Below are 17,385 nucleotides of genomic sequence, written 5' to 3' on the forward strand. Positions count from 1 at the left end.
AGATATTTAGGAAGAGAGAGTTGAAGGTATTTAGGCCCCAGGCCCCAGAAGGCCTTGTGGACAATGCAGAGGGTTTTGAACTTAATCCTCGCAGCCACTGGGAGCCAGTGAAGAGATTTCAGTCCTGGAGAGATACGGTCCCTTTGAAATTATCGAAGCCAGTAGTGGTACAGGAAAAGGTTTTCAAACCTTTGCCAAAAAAAGTTTTTCTTAAAGTCTGTCAGCCATCTATGAGGAAGATCAACCCTCTGAACAATACGGCCCGCTAATATGCCAGAAGAACTCCTCTCGGAGTCCAGATTAAGAGATTTATATGATAATCTTCAGTGGGTTAGACACCTCTCCCGAGTTAGTTTGGCAAACCAGACCCCACTGAACATGCCGATTCCTCATATAGGAAGCTAATGAGTAGGGTTATAGAGTTTTTAGGATTGAGCAGACCTACTCCGTCTTTTGAACAAGATGACATGACGGACATCTTGGACCAGGGTCGCCAGAAGGACCCAATTCTGCCATTTCACACAGCATTACAGAAAAGGGTCTCGGCAAATTGGGAGACTGCAGAAACTGCGGATGCAGTAAATAAAAGTATTGCTTAAAATGAAGGCCATCCAGCGGTGAACCAGAGTGTCTGACCAAACACCCAACAGCAGAAAGTTTGGTGGTTCATGCTGCTACCTCTACCAAGCAGTCAGCATACCCATCCATCCCTCCTGATAGGGATGATAAGAGAGTGGATGCCTGGGCATTAAAGTCAACAAATGTGACTTGAACTTTATCATTTAACCTTTTAGTTTAACCTGTGGCAGGGACTGTGTGGGCAGCTGACCACATCCAGGAAGGAGTGGAAAGAGACTGCTTCCTGGCAGTCATCAAGGATGGTAAGGAGGCAATGGATGAATGCCTCCAGTCAGGTCTGGATACTGCGGACAGCATCAGCAGATCCATGGCAGTTAGCAGTGTTACGCAGATTTGCGTGGTAGAGGAAATCTTGGTTTGCACCAGATGTACAAGCTAGTCTACTCAACATGCCCTTTGACGGCTCAAGGCTGTTTGACAGCAAGGCGGATGAGAGGATGGAAAAGCTGCAGACCTCAAAAGCGGCAGCTAAACGCCTTAACGCCACCATTAGACAGCCTCAACACCTCTACTCTGGCTCCTCTTCCTGGAGGGGTATTGATTCTACTCCTCAATTGGAAGAGAAGGAGGACAAGCCGGTCAAAAAGGTCAGAAGATTCCCTCATGGTGGACGAGGGAGAGGTGTTAAGTCAACCCAAGTAGCAGCAACTTTACCATCAGCCGCTGCTTCAGCCACCTCAAAACCACTCTGAGGCCTTGTCCCACAAGACCCCGGTGGGAGGCAGACTTACTCAGCATCTGAACGAATGGCAAGGCAAGGCATTGCTTCAGATGCTTGGGTACTGGAAACTGTAGCCCAATGTTGCTGCCTTCCTTTCTGAAAGGCCTCTGGATCATCCGCCCGGGAACAAAGTTCTGGACCCGCTCCTTGTGCAGAAAATGTTTACCCTGCTAGAGAAAGGTGCAATAGAACAGGTACCTGTGGTGGAAAGGAACAAGGTTGGTATTCCCCATATTTTCTGATTCCCAAAAAGGACGGCGGATTGAGACCCATCTTGGACTTGAACAAGTTCTCAGGAAGGACAAGCTCAAGATGGTTACCCTTTCCCACGTTCCTTCAGGCTCTCCGACTCCAAGACTGAATGTTATCAATGGACCTTCATGGTGCTTACATTCATGTACCTATTCATCATAAGCACAGAAAGTATCTGAGGTTTGTGGTTGGCCGTTCGCATCATCAGTTCCGAGTTCGGCCATTCAGGCTGACCTCCGCCCTGAGGGTTTTCACTAAGTAAATGGCAGTGGTGGCAGCGAGTCCCAGGAGAGGGGGGATTCACATATACCCCTACCTGGGTGATTGGCTGATCAGGGCCCGTTCACCCGAACAAGCCCGGGAACATCTCAGTGTAACCTGCCACTCACTCCAGACTGGGATTCTCCCTCAATTACAAGATGTCTCGCATGATACCATCTCAAAGAATCAAATTTATTGCAGAATACCTGGATGATTCCTCAGGAAAAGTCTTGCCACCCAGGGTGAGAGCTCAAATATTCTGCAGATGGTCACCAAATTCCAGAGTGCCCAGTGTCTTCCGGCCTTTGATTTTCTGAGGTTATCCAGTCTCGTGGCATCCTGCATTTTCCTGGTGCCAGAGGCTCGCCTAAGAATGAGATCCCTGCAAGGGGCCTGCAGCACTCAGTGGTCCCAATTCTCAGTTAGAAAGTCGGACCTCCTTCAGGTTCCGAGCAGAGTTGCACAGGACTTTGTGCTGGGCCTGCGAGGACAACATTCTGAAGGGAGAATCTTTTTGGCAGCCATGGCCAGAGATAACTGTAGTGACGAACGCCTCTCATCGGGTGGGGAGCCCACACCAACGATCTGATGAACAGCTCTACACATCAACCTTTTGGTGCTGAGGGCGATCATACTTGCACTGAAGGCCTTTCGGCCCTCTGTGCGGGGAAATAATTTCCTGTTAATGACAGACAACACAGTGGCCATGTACTACCTCAACAAGAGAGGTGGTGTAAGGTCACTACCTCTGTGCAGAGAGGCAGTGCCGCTCTAGTTCTGGGCAATTCAAAAAGGAATCTCCCTCTCTGTAGTTCACCTAGCCGGAGAGGAGAACACTGCGGATGCTCTGAGCAGGCAGAGCAGTCTCTCCCACCAGTGGGAACTAGCTCAGCAAGCCCTTCAAGAGATCTTCACCCTTTGGGCAACCCCTCAAGTGGATCTGTTTGTGACCAGTGTCAACTGGAAGTGTGAACTATTTTGCTCAAGGGAATTTCCTCCAAGAGGAGCTCTAGGGGATGCATTTGTAGTGGACTGGGAGTTTCCACCCCTGTACACGTTTGCTGCAGTCACTCATCCCATGTGATCAGGAGGTTGAGAAAGTCTGGGAAACCCATGATCCTAATTGCCCCGGATTGGGCCAGGAGGACGTGGTACCCAGACTTCTGCACATGTTCATCTGCCCTCCAAAAAGAGGAAATTCTCGCGCAAGAGGAAGGGTGCATTCTCCATCCAGAGGTCAAGACACTCGGCCTTCGCGCATGGTTTCTGAAAGGCGGAGATAAAAAAAAATTGGGACCTCCCGGATGACCTAATGGAGAGTTTGCTTTCAGCCAGAAGGCCAGCAACAAAATCTTTGTACCGCTGGTGCATGGATAAGACTGTGGATCTCTTTCTATCTGACACACCTATGGTGCTTAACTTTTTGTTACATTGGGCAAATCTGGGGCTCCAGATTGGAACAATTAAGGGTTACCTAGCAGTGCATACTATTTTCAAGAGCTCTTCAGAGGAGGATTCATATTTTAAGATCCCTCTGATTGTTCAATTCCTAAAAGGCCTTAATAATGCTTTTACACCAGTTCCATTTAATGTCCCTGTATGGGATTTCAGTCTCGTGTGAAGAATTTTAACATGCATTCCTTTTGAGCCTTTACTCTCATGCCCATTAAGACTTTTGACATTAAAAACGGTTTTGCTTATTGCAATAACATCAGCCGGCAGGGTAAGCAATTTGCAGGCCCTCTCCTGTAAACCTCCACATAGTTTTCCATAAAGACCAGGTTATTCTGAAGGTGAAAACTTCTTTCTTACCGAAGGTAGTCTCTGACTTCCACTTGTTGCAAAAAATTACCTTACCAATGTTTATCCACCTCCTCATCTGGGAAAGGAGGAGAGATTACATAGACTGGACCCAAAAAGGGCTCTGTTTTTACATATCCAGAATGGCTAAATTTCGACAAAATGACCAATTATTCTTTGGCTATACTGGCCCCAAACTTGGTCTAGCTGTTACTAAACAAACCATATCCAGATGGATCATCCTGGCTATTGGTGAATGCTACAGATAAGTGGGCAAGGACCCGCCGGAAGGTTTAAGGGCACATTCCACAAGGGGCATGGCAACCTCCGCTGCTCTTCAGAGGTGTCCCACTCAAAGAAATGTTCAGCGGCCTTACCTGCCCTAGAATACAATCTGTTTTACTTTCCATCCGACTAGGAAATGCTATTCCATAACCGTATGCAACAGCTCTCTGAGCATGCGCACAGGAGTAGCGTCTCCTTGCACTGAGAATGTGCGCATACTCCGATCAGCAGTTATACGCTTCCCTGCTCCACAGAGCCCTGTAGCTTTGACTTCACATAGCTCCGCTCACATTTAGAGGTAAGACGCCGCACCGGAGGAGAGTGATTTAGCTCCCTCCAGCTATTTCTCCTATACTTCATAACTGCACGATCCCAGAATGAATGGCATGGAATGAAATGGCATTTTTTGCCTTCTTCTCACCCTTACAGAGCCTACCTCTTGTCTTTGTTCACAGGGGTGTCTCCTACACCTACAGTCCCCCAACCAGCCTCTGCTGGGCTTAGACTCCCACCGCCCTCAACGTACCTGGGGCTCCTTATGGGCAGCAATTTGCTCTGGCCACCATTATTGCTAATCCCTGGAGGACGCCTGAAATCCCAACTGAACCACCAGGTAGGAACCTTGCCCCTTTCTCTTCTGTCTGTGCATCTCTCACTAAGAGACGTATTAGCTCTGACACACATATTGGTTTCTTCCAGATGCACGGTGGGGTCCTGCTTCACAACCCTACTTAAGGCCTTGCCTGTTGCTGCCTGCTCTTTGCTGATTGAACACAGCCCCACGAGACGGAATTGCTGCCGGCTCCCCACACCCCGGCCCCCCACCCCTCGCCCCCTGGACCCAAGCTTAAGGTTGGCTTGTTTTTGTTGTTTTTAATGAGGCCCTCTCTTTTAGCTATTCAGGACCCCCAGCTGTATAGATCACACTGATACCACTTGTTGGTACAGGACACCCCGTGAGTTTCTAACATCCACCCTTTTTGTGTTTACCACCTATAGGGAGCTACAATCCTCTTTTGGCCCAGAAGAAGGCACCTACCCTTGAAGCCGAAACGTCCTAGGGTCCAGTACCATCACTGTTGACCCAATATACACCTTTGCAAATTTTATGTTCCTGACGTAGACGGAGGATTGGTCACCAATGGATTTAAAATCAGTGTACAATTATATAGGACTTAAACTGACACTGCAAGGACAATTGCTCCTGACCTATATATAAATGTACACGATCTACTAACATCCACTAGTCTGTCCTGCTTTGCTCTTGTTACAGCTTTCATCTAATGAGGCACTTTTTGAAATTGATGAAAATGTATTTCTAACCACTGATGCCTCTGATTTCTGTAACGTATTTTCCACTCAAGTGATGATGCTATGCAGATACTTAAGTCTATCACCATAATTCAGTCATTTGTTTTGTTTTTTGTTTTTTGTTCCTTTGACTGCAGAGCAGGCTTGAGACTTACTCTACTATTGTCTGCACCTTTTCTCCTTGCTTTTCCATTATATCAGGACACCACACTTTGTGTTTTGCTGTTTTGATAAGGGAAGCTGTGTGTAATAAAAATGCACCAAAAAAGTTGTTTTTCTTAATATAGAGCACACTTATACAATATAATTTATTTGTCTTGTTCACCCTCTAGGGGTATCTAGATTACATCACTAGTATGAACCACTGGTGAATCTTTGTAAACACCACCAATTTAAATATAACTAATTACATACCAAATTCATAGTATGTTTCAACTTTGTCAGGCGGCTACCCCTCTTGTGACACACTGGGTTCATCTTCCAGTCAGTGAGGACAATTTGCAAAGGCTGTCCTTCATTCAATCCATGATTAGATCAAATGTAATTGGCATTCCCACATCCAAATTATTACTGCTTTGGGAGTCTGTCATAAGATGAGGAATATGTGGGAGGACACAATCCATTCGATGAACAAGTTACTTGCCCCTGGTAACTTTCTTTCTATTGGATGTTCCTCCCACATATTCCTCATCGCCCCAACCCATAGGTACAATTTATGCGTTTTTACACTATGCTTTCTCTGAGCCTATGGTCCACCTGGTAATTCCTCTTCAGCAGGGGTAAAAAAAAAAAAAAAACTGAAGCCAACGTGCGCTACTTATACTATTGATGATGTCGAATGGAGGCCCTCGATGGACATCGAAGAATTGGCACATAGCGTCCCCTGTCGATAAATCTTTCTGAAGCAGCTGAAGCTGGACAGGTAATTATAAGATGAGAATTAAGTCGGAGGAACATTCAATCGAAAGAACGTTACAAGGGGTAAGTAACTTGTTCTTAACCATACCATAAGGCACTTTATTAGCAGCATCATGCACATCTGTCACTTAGGTCCTGTTAACAAGTGTTGCCAAAGCCAACTGTTTTGGCTTGTGTATAAGTATTTGCCAGGCATTGCTCTTCTATGCCCAGGTACTCACACTATTTTACAGCTTCTACAATTAATGGCCATTTAGAAATATTATGGCAGTGCTTGACAAATGCCTATCCCATGCATACACAAACTTGCTGCTAAAACTGTTGGCATTGCCAACAATTGTTTACAATGCTTGTTTGCCACTTGTGATTTGTCGCGGACGCTGATGTGGTTTTTGGTGGTTCCCCCATTTGGCAGTCTTCTTGCTGCCTGTTGCTGGTGGAGGAGGAGCCCATATAACCAGCCTTAAGTCAATTTATGCCCTGCCTGTTACATGCCTGTTAAGCCCTTTTTCTCGGCTTTGCCCTCTTCATGCCAGCATTGACCGCCGCTTAGTGATTTGCTGACTGCCTCATACACGCTCAAAACCCATGCAAGCAAACTAAATAAAACCTGATTTACACTAACCACTCCAGGGCGACAAGCTAAGCCAGCAAAGTACTCTGTGCACTGTTGAGCTTTGGACACAACGTTTCGCCACCAGCTGGTGTGGCACAGGAGGTGCTAGGGTGCAGCAACCTTGCTAACTCTTGACATGGGACGGAGGGGGGCAGAGACGGACTAAGGCATCTCCTCACGCTGTCGGGTGTTCCAGGCCTGTTTTGTATAAGTCCTTGGAGTGAAAGGAGCAGACATTGTGAAATTCGGGGGCCCGGGTCACTGGTTTTGGACATTGGTCACCGGATTTGGTTCCTGGCTCTGGGTCCTTCCTGGTTCTGGTTTCCGGACTCGCTACATGGTGCCCTAAGCAAGGGGGACCGTTTCCTTTTTCTGGGGGTGGAGGAGTAATACCATAACTAACTCTGTGTTGAAGTGTCTTTAAGCATTTTGTTCTCTCCACTCGCTCACCTTTGCAGCTTATTATATTTATATATATTTTAAAACATTTAAAGTTGGTGGATTAGCAAACAGCATTACTGCTTGAATAATCTTTTAACGTTTTCCCATTCATTCCTAATTATTCTTAATCAAGTTTTTTATCCTTCTAACCCCTTTAAACTGAAATCCAAATGGGGTTCATAAAATTCTGCCCAGTTTGGTACTGTGAGAACTTGCATAGAAGCCAGAGTTGACATAGCAGAGGCGGTACTGGTAGTAGCACTGTAGTTTTTTCCCCTCTCCTTTTGCTCAGATACTGTACCCCAGTCCCTAGCCAACATAGTGAAAGGAAATCACAGGGATGAAGGTGGTCTGGGTAAAATGGCCGCGACAATCAAAATCCTTTAAACCGACTAAGGATTGCAAGGGGCAACCCGCCAACCTCCCAACTCTCCCTGGACCTATACTATAGCAGGGAATCTTGAAGACAGGATCCAGGTTACGGAAAAGGCCATATGGGAAGCTGCCTCTTGTATTTGCGACTTTAATGAGTGTTTCAAGTGGGGGTCTGACTGAGGGTTTGATTAGAAATGACCAGGGTCTGGAGGAGGAAGAATGTGACAAAGAACTGACAACCCAACCACTGGGAACCCGTATTTGCCCCAGATGGTCCTGGCAGATGTGGGTGTTTCTGGGCAGGTTGTGGAGGGGGCCGGGAGGGTAGGGGACAGTAGTAGAAGTGGCAGCAGGTGAAGCATAGGCCTGGGTGGAAAGGGTCCATCGGGGTGTTGAGGGGTGGAAGGAAAAGGAAATGAATGCCTCAAATGCATGCATGAACCACAACTGAGGACTAGCAGGCCTGGCTGGAGTCCATCCTAGATGGGGGGGGGGGGGGGTGGGAAGGGGGGGGGAATTGAGTCAGAGGCCTAAAGCAGAAAGTGGAGGAATTAAGTTTGGCAAGGGCCAGGGGGCTGTGCAAGGAAGCACCGGAGCGTATTCGGGCACAGGTCCCTGTGAGGGAGGAGGGGAGTAAGGGAGAACAGGAAACTGCGCGTGCCATACCCTATCGAGTATGGGATTGCAAGGCTGCAAGCGGAAGGCAGCTTGCTGTTATCGAGTGGGGCTAGGAACGGGTTGAACCTGGGGGCAAGAGGGCTAGGGAGGGCTTTTGAAGACAATGAGGCCCAAATGGAGAGTAGTGTGCTAAACTTCCCTCCGGTGGCTGCTCCGCTGGTGGGGGTAATAATGGGAGTAATGGGTTTGCCTGATGGTGGTTCCGAATCTACCAGATAATTGATGAATAAAGCAACCCATTAGATTAACTCCAATCTAATGGGCCCGAGCATTGATCCCAGTCTTGTCCTAATTACTACAAGGACAGCTAACTGAAAAATCGGTGGAAGGGGACTGCATTGTCTTTCTCAAACCCCTAAATAGCTAGGCAAATTGTAACCTCACACCTGACGAGAGGGTTAAGGGGTCCAGACTACACAGCAGGATGGTCGCGTTGGACTTCTTTTTTTTTTTACCCACCCACAGGGAAGGACTTGGGCCCCAGTATATGGCCAAAGGGATATGGGTGGAAAGCGGGGAACGGAGACCGGAGTAAGGGAGCAGGGAGCCCTGATCCTGCATACATCTACAAGTGAGAACCCGAGGGCTTGTAACGGTACTGGTAGGATACCAATGCTAAGTAGGGGTGTTACCCATGGTCTAACGTCTTATAACTGTTTTGATTCCCTCGTCTATAGATGAGCTGGATTGAATGTTGGCCACCATACCGCAGGTGGAAGAGGGAGAGGCAGGGAGAAGTGGTCAAAATAGCCCGTAAATCAGGCAAGGTGGGGCTATGCAAGAGGGTACTACGGGTGGTGGGCATGGTATCCTGGAAGATGGCGGGAGTTGGAGGGAAGCTGGAAAGGGCAGATATTATTGAGGTTTTGAAAACTCGTGAAATACCTGGGCCCTTGACATCCCTCTACTGAATGGGTGTTTCCTACGGCATACTCGCCAAGAGAAATCGAAGGGGTAGGTGTTATGGGGGAATGGCCACCTTGATTAAGGCATCATTGAATTGCAGGGTCATGGTGGTGGAGACCGAGTTGGACTTCCTTCAGATGTTAACATCCGCTGGAGGCGGCAAGTTTGCCGTCCTAAACTTCTACAACCGTCCCCATAAGGCAGAGGCGAACTATGGATGTGTATCGAGGGAGAGAAGGGAGTAGCCGAACCAGGTTTATCTGGGGAGCGGGGGGTATAGGGGTGGACTTTAACCTCAGAATGGGGTGTGGAATATCCAAAGATCTCTGACCTCATGGAGTATAGACTCTTCATTGTTCAGGAAAAACAAATGGAGGGTACTAGGCCATGTGTGAAGGGTTTACAGCTAAGTGCATGGCTGAGAGAATGGGGATGAGATCGGCTAATGGTCGCATTGTGTCTGACTTCCAGCGGAAACGCACCTTCCTTAACCATCTGGGCTCCTCTACAATTAATTATTTTTGCATATCCTTGGATTTGTGGAGAAATATAGTAAAATTTGAAGTGGTGGCAGATGCCAACAGTGACCACAACCCCGTAACTTGGAAATTAAGTGGGATTGTTGGTGGGGGGTTTAGGGGGGGGGGAGGTCCAGAAAGGGGGCGGACATCCGACAGAGCCCTCTTTCAGGTTGAAATAGAAGCTGTATCCAAAAGAAGTCACCTGGGGGAGAATTCAGGATTCCAGCCTGCATTGAAGTATCATGGCAAGGATGTCGCTGGAATTCAATGGCATCCTAGAGAATGAGGCCAACCCAATGCAGGTGGTAGAGTACTTCATGAATATTGTACGGGCCTTTACTCAGGGCTTTGTGGTAGAGTGTAACCAAAAAGGGAAGGCCAAAAGGAGGGATGGTTTGATTCAGCTTGTACGATCGCCAAACAAGCCCTCTTGAATGTTTTAAAATCGCTGGTTATCTTGAGAGAGGGATATCATTCCGGCGAGAGCCCACTATTGTTCAGTGGTAGAGAAAAGAAAAATGGAGTTGGAGGCGTGGGACATTTTTTAGAGGCCTCCAGGACAAATGACTCAAAGATTTGGGGAATTTGTAAAAAGGAGGCCGGTCTACAAACCAACATAAGGGCAAAGTGGAACCCATGTGGTAATGAAAGCCTGGGTGTCGCATTTTGCCTCCCTGTTTGGAGCTAGAGGAGCATCTGAGGATAGGATAGGAGGGGATGGGAGCTCAACCCTACGCTTTAAAATCAAAGCCGTCTCGATGGCAATTAGGGCACAAGCCCGCAATCGGGCCCCTGGACCAGATGCAATACCTGCTGACTTATTCCTGGCCCAAATTGATTTATGGGCACCAGTGCTGTCCCTAGCTTATAACGCCTGCTTAATGTCTGACCAGCTCCCACTTGCATGGAAATCCGTTGTTGTTTTTCAGATTTTTAAAAAGGAGACCCCACTAGCCTGTCGTCTTACCGACCCATATCCTTCTTGGACACCTTGTTAAAAATGTTTTGAAGGGTCTTACTGGGGCATATAGTCATGGCTCTCGGAAGGGTCAGTCCTTTCTGACTTTCAGTTTGGATTCCATCCGGGGCTAGGACCATGGAACAGGGTCTTCATTTTTACCTCCTAATTTCCAATTCTGCGTTCTGTAAGAAAGAGACGGTTTATCTTGCTTTTATGGACCCAAGCATGGCCTTTGACAAAGTAGATAAAACAAAGTTGTGGGCCGTGCTGGGGTCGCTGTGGTGTCCAGAAGAAATATTGGTTGTGTTGAGAGAAATTCATATGGAAAATGAGGCCTCTGTTAGCATTGGTGAGGGGGAAAAGCACTGAGCGTTTTGATGTCAGGCTGGGGGTCCGACAGGGTTGTTTGCACCAATACTGTTCACACTTTACGTTAATGGGCTCTTGAAGGCCGTGGTGGGTACCAGGGTGGACTGTTGGAAGTCTGGTTGGGAGGGCCTTTCTGGCCTATGCCAAACGATAACGGTTCTTATGGCCAGAACCCCAAGGGCCCAACATGCTGTGATTGATACCTACGCATCCTTGATAAATAGCCTGGGGCTAAAATATAATTCCACCATGTCAGTGGTGATTGGGTGTGTAGGAAGGAAGAGGCCTGCTAAGATGCACCCTTTAGGTTGTAACGGCGAAACCGTCCCACGGGTCAAAGAATTTGACTTTGGGGGGGTCAGATTTTCAAAGGTGGTCCCGGGCAATGCTCACATAAAGTCTCTGAAAATGAGCCAGCATACAGCAGGATTTTCCTGTTTAGGTATGTGCCAGGGCGAGCCCCTGAAACCAGTTTTGAAGGTTTATGCCGCCCAGACAAAGGCAGCCACTTTATACAGAGCTCCATTGTGGGGCCACATGAGGGCGGCGGAGCTACAGGTGAAGGAAAATAAGTTCTTTAGACCGCTCCTGGGCCTTCCAGGCTTAGCCCCCTGTGCCTCAGTTCACAGGGAATTGAGGATGGAGTTTTGGGAGGATCAATGGACTGTCGACTCCAAGTATTTTTTTTGGTTACACCTATGGGCAAATGAGCATGCAACCCTATTCCACTTTATCAATAGGAGCATTATGGGTAAGGAAAGCTGGCGAAAAATCCCCTGACTGGCATATGTGAAGGAGTCTCTGCGCTCCAGCAACATTCAGGTCCGATTCCCCCCCAGATGCATTGTTGTCCCCTATGCAACTGAGAATCAACAAGCAGGCACTGCATCTGGTGACCCGGCAAAAGAAGAGGGGGGTGGGGGAGAACATCGAATGCGCAACCTACTCTGAGAGTCGACATGTGCTGATAAGTAGGGTGGCTGAGATCCAGCCTTACCATTTTTGTTGAGCCCGAAAAAGCAGGAAAAAAGGCTCTTAACACAGGCAAGATTTGACTGTCTAAGGAGGGGGGATACGGACAAGTGACCCAGCTTCCTAAAGTACCCCAGGTGCTCATTGTGTGTTTCGGGCAAGGAAAGACGAAGCATTTTGTACGGTTCTGTCCGGCTTATGGGGGGGATGTTAGATGGTCCACCACCTTGGAGGTGGTCAAACTGACTAATATCTGCAAATATAGGCCGGCATTGCCCCTCCTTTGGACGGCAGAATGTGTTGACAGCCTGGGACCTTTTATCCTATCTGAAAAGAGTACATACCTGAGAAAGGGGTTTTTAAGTGAATAGTAACGGTTTTAACTGGCTCAAGAAACTTGGTTTTAAATAGTTGTATTTTTATTTGTGAAATGTCCTGACAATGGTAATGCTTTGCTTTAAAGTGTGATGTAATGGCTATTGTTAATCCCTTTTATGTGTATGTGATGCTTTTGTGTTTAATGGATATTTTTAATCCAAATAAACCTTGATTGAATTGATTTGTTGTGTACTGCCCCATGCTCTGATTGTTCGTGTGCACTGCAAAAGAGGTCCCCATTTCCCACTTTACTGAAAGAGTAATCTGATTTTTGCTTTTATTCCAGAGAAGCTGAAGATTACAAGGAACAAGGAAACCGCTACTATGCTAAAAAGGATTACAATGAAGCATACAACTATTATACAAAAGCCATAGGTAAGAATAACCCATACAATATTTTGTTCTATTGATTTTTAGCTTTTGATCTCATGAGGGATCAAAGAATAAGCGACTTTATGGCACGGTATCAGTGCAGCAAAGAAAACTTGAAAGTAACCTTTTGATACTTGTAATGAAATGTGGACCAGCCAAAATATAGTAAAATAAAATAAGAAATGCATTGAAGAGAACAGCATATCACACAACAAATGTACAGTCAACTAAATAGTTAAAATATGTGTGGCAGTAATTTAGCAGAAAGCAGGTTGATTTGGATGAATCTAGGGAATGTGGGGTTAATTTTCTGCTCTTTGTTTGGGATCAAGGACAGTATATAGCCTTTTTTGTGGCTGCTAGGTCACTTTCTGTGGCTACTATACACTAACACAACCACCTCTTGCACTGCAAGCCGCATGCACTTCACCACACCGCTACAACACATAAACCACACCAACAGCACAGGAGGACTGACATCGCTCCGATACTCAAACCAAAAGCTCAGCACACAGTGTATACTGAGTTGAAGCTGCCAACAGAACACCACTCCTCTCACTATCCTACTCCCTCTCCACCCTACTAAACATCCCACCTTCTCGTTTGCAGATCCGCCGGAGCGCTTGGGGACCAACTCCTTTGGTGATGCTGCGCGGTACAAATATCTTTAACATTTTAACATTTAACAATACAAAATATATGGACATACAAAGATACATTCAGTGATAATGTAATGTAAACCTAAATGAGTCAATCATGGAACTAAATGGGAGTAACTCACAAACACAATCAGAATGACCACCGTTCATATTGCAGAAACAGATTATGTGGCTACAGTACACTTTAATTTAAGTAGGTTAACGTGTTTCGGAATCCTGTGCTTTATTTTTAGAATCTGTGATTTTTCTGCAACTTAGAATCTGATTTTTCTGCAACAGGAATGTTTGAGGGAGAAATGACCGAAGATTATTTGCTCAAAATAATCGGCATTTCTCCTGAACATTCCCGATGTGCGCAAACCCCCACCCCCTTACTTACCTTTCCTTCCATCTTGCCAGACCCTGAGACACCTGTTCCCTTTCACTTCTGTGATCTGGAACCAGCGCCGCAGGGTCCTTTTTTTAATTATTTTTTTTTCTCGGGTAAAAAGCAGGAGTGTCCCCCGCAACACCCGCTCACTATACTTTATAGTATAGTGAGCAGGGTGTTGCGGGGGACTGTCCCACAGCCTTTGTGTTTTTTTTAAATGTTAATTTTATCTTTTTTAACCGGCCCCTCCAAAAAATACATACCACAAAAGGTTAAAACTTTTTGTTGTTCAAACTTTTGGTGGTATGTATTTTAGGTCTTTTGGTGGGGTCAGTAATTGCTATACGGTCATTTTGTCCTATTCCTAGTTTTGGAAAGAACCCTTACCACTGTAAGTTCCCCATATTTTTCATTTGAACGGTTTGTTAATAGAAATGGGTGTGGGAGATGCCTACAAATTTGACACCTGGCACAGATGAGAAGCTATGGGCTTACATTTTGGACAGATCCTTGTAAACTTGAAAGTATCTATTCCGGCAGGAGTCTTCAAGTTCTTCCCAGGGAGCTATTAATGAAGCCTATAACTTTGACCCTGGAGCCGTTACCACCTGATCCGGATCGGGTATTATTGCTATTAGGACCCTGGGTTATGAGTGCTGATAGCAATGTATTTTGTTTGAATTAACTGAATGCCTCGCCTTGTGTCCCGTTAATTCAAACAAAAAACGTAACTAGGATGGCCACCATGGAGTTGGAAGGCGGGGCCCATACAGAGCCTCTTGCATTTTGGTGGTGGTGGTGCAGCTAAGGCCTAAGATCGTGGTGTTCAGGCCTCGATCTGAGCAACATGATTATTTGGCTCCCCGCCCCTGGTGATAATATTGCATACTACACTTTGCAAAATGACCTAATTTCCTAACAGCCCTATCCAACGTGAGGAAATACTGTATTAAAAAGCAATTTTAGACTGTCCTGAATGTAGTTTAGTGCTTCAATTTGTTCCCACCCTGATTTATTGTTAACTGTGGAGGGTCTGTAAGCCCCAAGATGATACGGGAGGCTTGAAGTTGATTCTCAGGTGCACTAAAGTCCAGAAATGTGTTCTCAAATACCTAGATCATCTTTTAATAGTGAGCCAGAACACATTGCTTGTATTAGACTAATTCACATTGCAACACACCATGTGGATTCACTCATAATGAGATGTAAGTGGGTTATTATGACGATGGTGTTTTCACAGAAAATATAATTCTGCTTTGGCAAGAATACAATCCGTAAAGGAAATCGGATGTAAATAAATCGAATGGCTCTTAAAAGGTTTTGGCAAAATAGATTTTCAAAGGCAAAGTACAAGAGAACTTGTTTCCTGTTTGACTATGCAAGTTTAGTTTCTTCCACCTATATATTGTGAGTAAAAGTCTCTATCTCAGATGGATATAAGAAAACCTGCCACAGGCCTGGGTCAGTGGTGGGAGGTCACATAAGTTCACATTGGAATTTTATAAAGGTGTACTAGCCTGCTGTTGACCCTGGTCAGAAAGAAGAAATATCCAGGCTAGAGGTACTTCACGACAGTCTTTGCAGTGGTAGCTGAAATGACCTAATTTAATGAGTCCAAAGGTCCTGTATGCAGCCTGTAATGCTCTAAAGATCACTTCTGATGGCAATTATAATCCTCTAACCTCCTTGACCCTACGCTGTCCGACTTTAGACCTGGCAGAGGCACTGAGTGTTCTGATCTCCATCCAGGACGATATGGCCAGGCTGGTGGACTCGTGTGGGGTGGGTGCCCTGATTTTATTACATCCATCGGCGGCATTCGACACGGTCGACCACCCCATCCCGTTGTCCTGTCTTGTCCAGATGGGTATGTTTGGCCAGGTACAAACCTGGTTCATTTCGTTCCTGGCGGATCATACTCGGACTCTCTATGCCACCTTTTTTTATCTGCCCCTTGCCATCTTGGTTGTGGAGTTCCGCAGGGCTCTCCCTTGTCTCAGATTCTATTTAACATTTACATCTGGGCACTTGGGTGTCTCATCTGCTCCTACGTCGATGACAGCCAGATCCTGATCTGGTTAGATCTTGATCAGGCTGAGAGGTCGTCGTACCTGCAGAGATGCCTGGCTGCCGTGGGGGAGTGGATGAACCACAATTGACTCAAATTGAACGGAGACACGACTGAGGTTTTGTTGGTGGTGTGTCCCCCTGATCCCTCACTCTGGGTCTCTTCCTTCTGGCCCACCTCCCTTGGTTCCATTCCCCCACGTGGGTAACGTGAAAAACCTGGGTGTAATGCTTTCAGCTTCTCTGTCTATGGCCAACCAAGTTTCAGCCGTCTGTCAAGCAGGACACTTTCAGCTGAGAGTTCTGAAGAAAGTGCTCCCTACGATTCCTGCGTCTCTTCGTCCACCGGTGGTAGCAGCTCTGGTACTATCCCGGTTAGATTATTGCAACTTGTATCTGGCCCAACCGAAGGGTCTCATTCAATGACTGCAACGCCTGAAAAACCTGGCAGACCGGCTGGCAACTGGCATGCCTTATGGAGCTCATATATCACCGGTTCTACGATCCTTGCACTGGCTACCTGTAATCCAGCGCATTAGGTTCAAGGCTTTATGTATAGTACACCAGGCTCTACATGCCTGCGCCACTAGGACGTAGAGGTAGAAGTAGCCCCGCCCCCGTGGCTCTCTCAGATTTCAACCGTCTTCCAAAGTAGTGGGATTACCCCGTATCTGCTATTTTTGCTAGGTTGTGCGTTCTTTTTTTCTTCAACTTCCTTCGAAAATGTATGGAAAGGCGTTTCGTCCGTGTGCGACCTGCGGTCTTCAAGTGTATGAAGGTGATGGGCATATGGACTGTATTTACTGTCTTCACCCTCATCATTCAGCCGACACGTGTGAGATCTGTCAAGGCTTCTCCCAGAAGACCCTGAAAGACCAAAACAGACGCCTGGTGACTTGGCTCAATGACGGGGCGGGTGCGTACCCTGCATCGGAGGTAGGCTCTACGGCCTCGAGATCTAAATCTCCGGCACCCCCTCGTCGCTCTGCGTCGGCAGAGCCCCCGACGAAGAAACCACGTTTATCGGATAAACACCCCTCTGATAAACATCCTGCGAGGGACTCTTCGTCAAAGAAAACGTCCTCTTCTTCCTCCTCATCAAAAAAGGAGAAGAAATTGAAATCCTCCTCGGGAGACCGCCATGGCTCTACCTCGAGTTGAGTGTCGTCGACCCACAAGCCGAGTTCTAAACCGGCGAGTGCGCCACAAGGCTCTGCGCCAAAAACTTCGTCGACGGTCAGATCGTCAACGTCTTCTTTGCCATCTGGGCTAGCTCTTCCCGCGATCACTTCGGCGGGTCAAACAGCGTTTATGGAGAAGATGTCGTCGACGGTGGCACCTTCGGTGGGTTGGCTGCCGGAAGTTTTCGATCCGATCTTGCCTGAGGCCTTGTTGCAGCCAGAAGCGGCCCTTTCCATCTCGTCGGCAGAGGATGACCGTGGTCCGATCGTACAGCCGACTGATCTGGGGTTACGTGCAATCAGTTCGGGGGAACTCCCGAGTGGGAGTGTCA

General features: G+C 46.9%; 1 protein-coding gene across 3 annotated transcripts in view; it reads left to right on the top strand.

Moving 5' to 3' along the window:
- Positions 1 to 17,385, top strand: part of DNAJC7 (DnaJ heat shock protein family (Hsp40) member C7) — an 838,484-nt gene that overhangs the window by 148,301 nt on the left and 672,798 nt on the right. For all 3 annotated transcript variants that reach the window (XM_069634491.1, XM_069634489.1, XM_069634490.1), the window contains one exon: positions 12,691 to 12,779. In XM_069634491.1, coding sequence (XP_069490592.1) covers positions 12,691 to 12,779 — 89 coding nt within the window. The remainder of the gene's footprint in view (positions 1 to 12,690; positions 12,780 to 17,385) is intronic.

This window comes from Ambystoma mexicanum, chromosome 13 (assembly GCF_040938575.1).
Source record: "Ambystoma mexicanum isolate Mex_15411 chromosome 13, UKY_AmexF1_1, whole genome shotgun sequence".
Lineage (NCBI taxonomy): Eukaryota > Metazoa > Chordata > Amphibia > Caudata > Ambystomatidae > Ambystoma > Ambystoma mexicanum.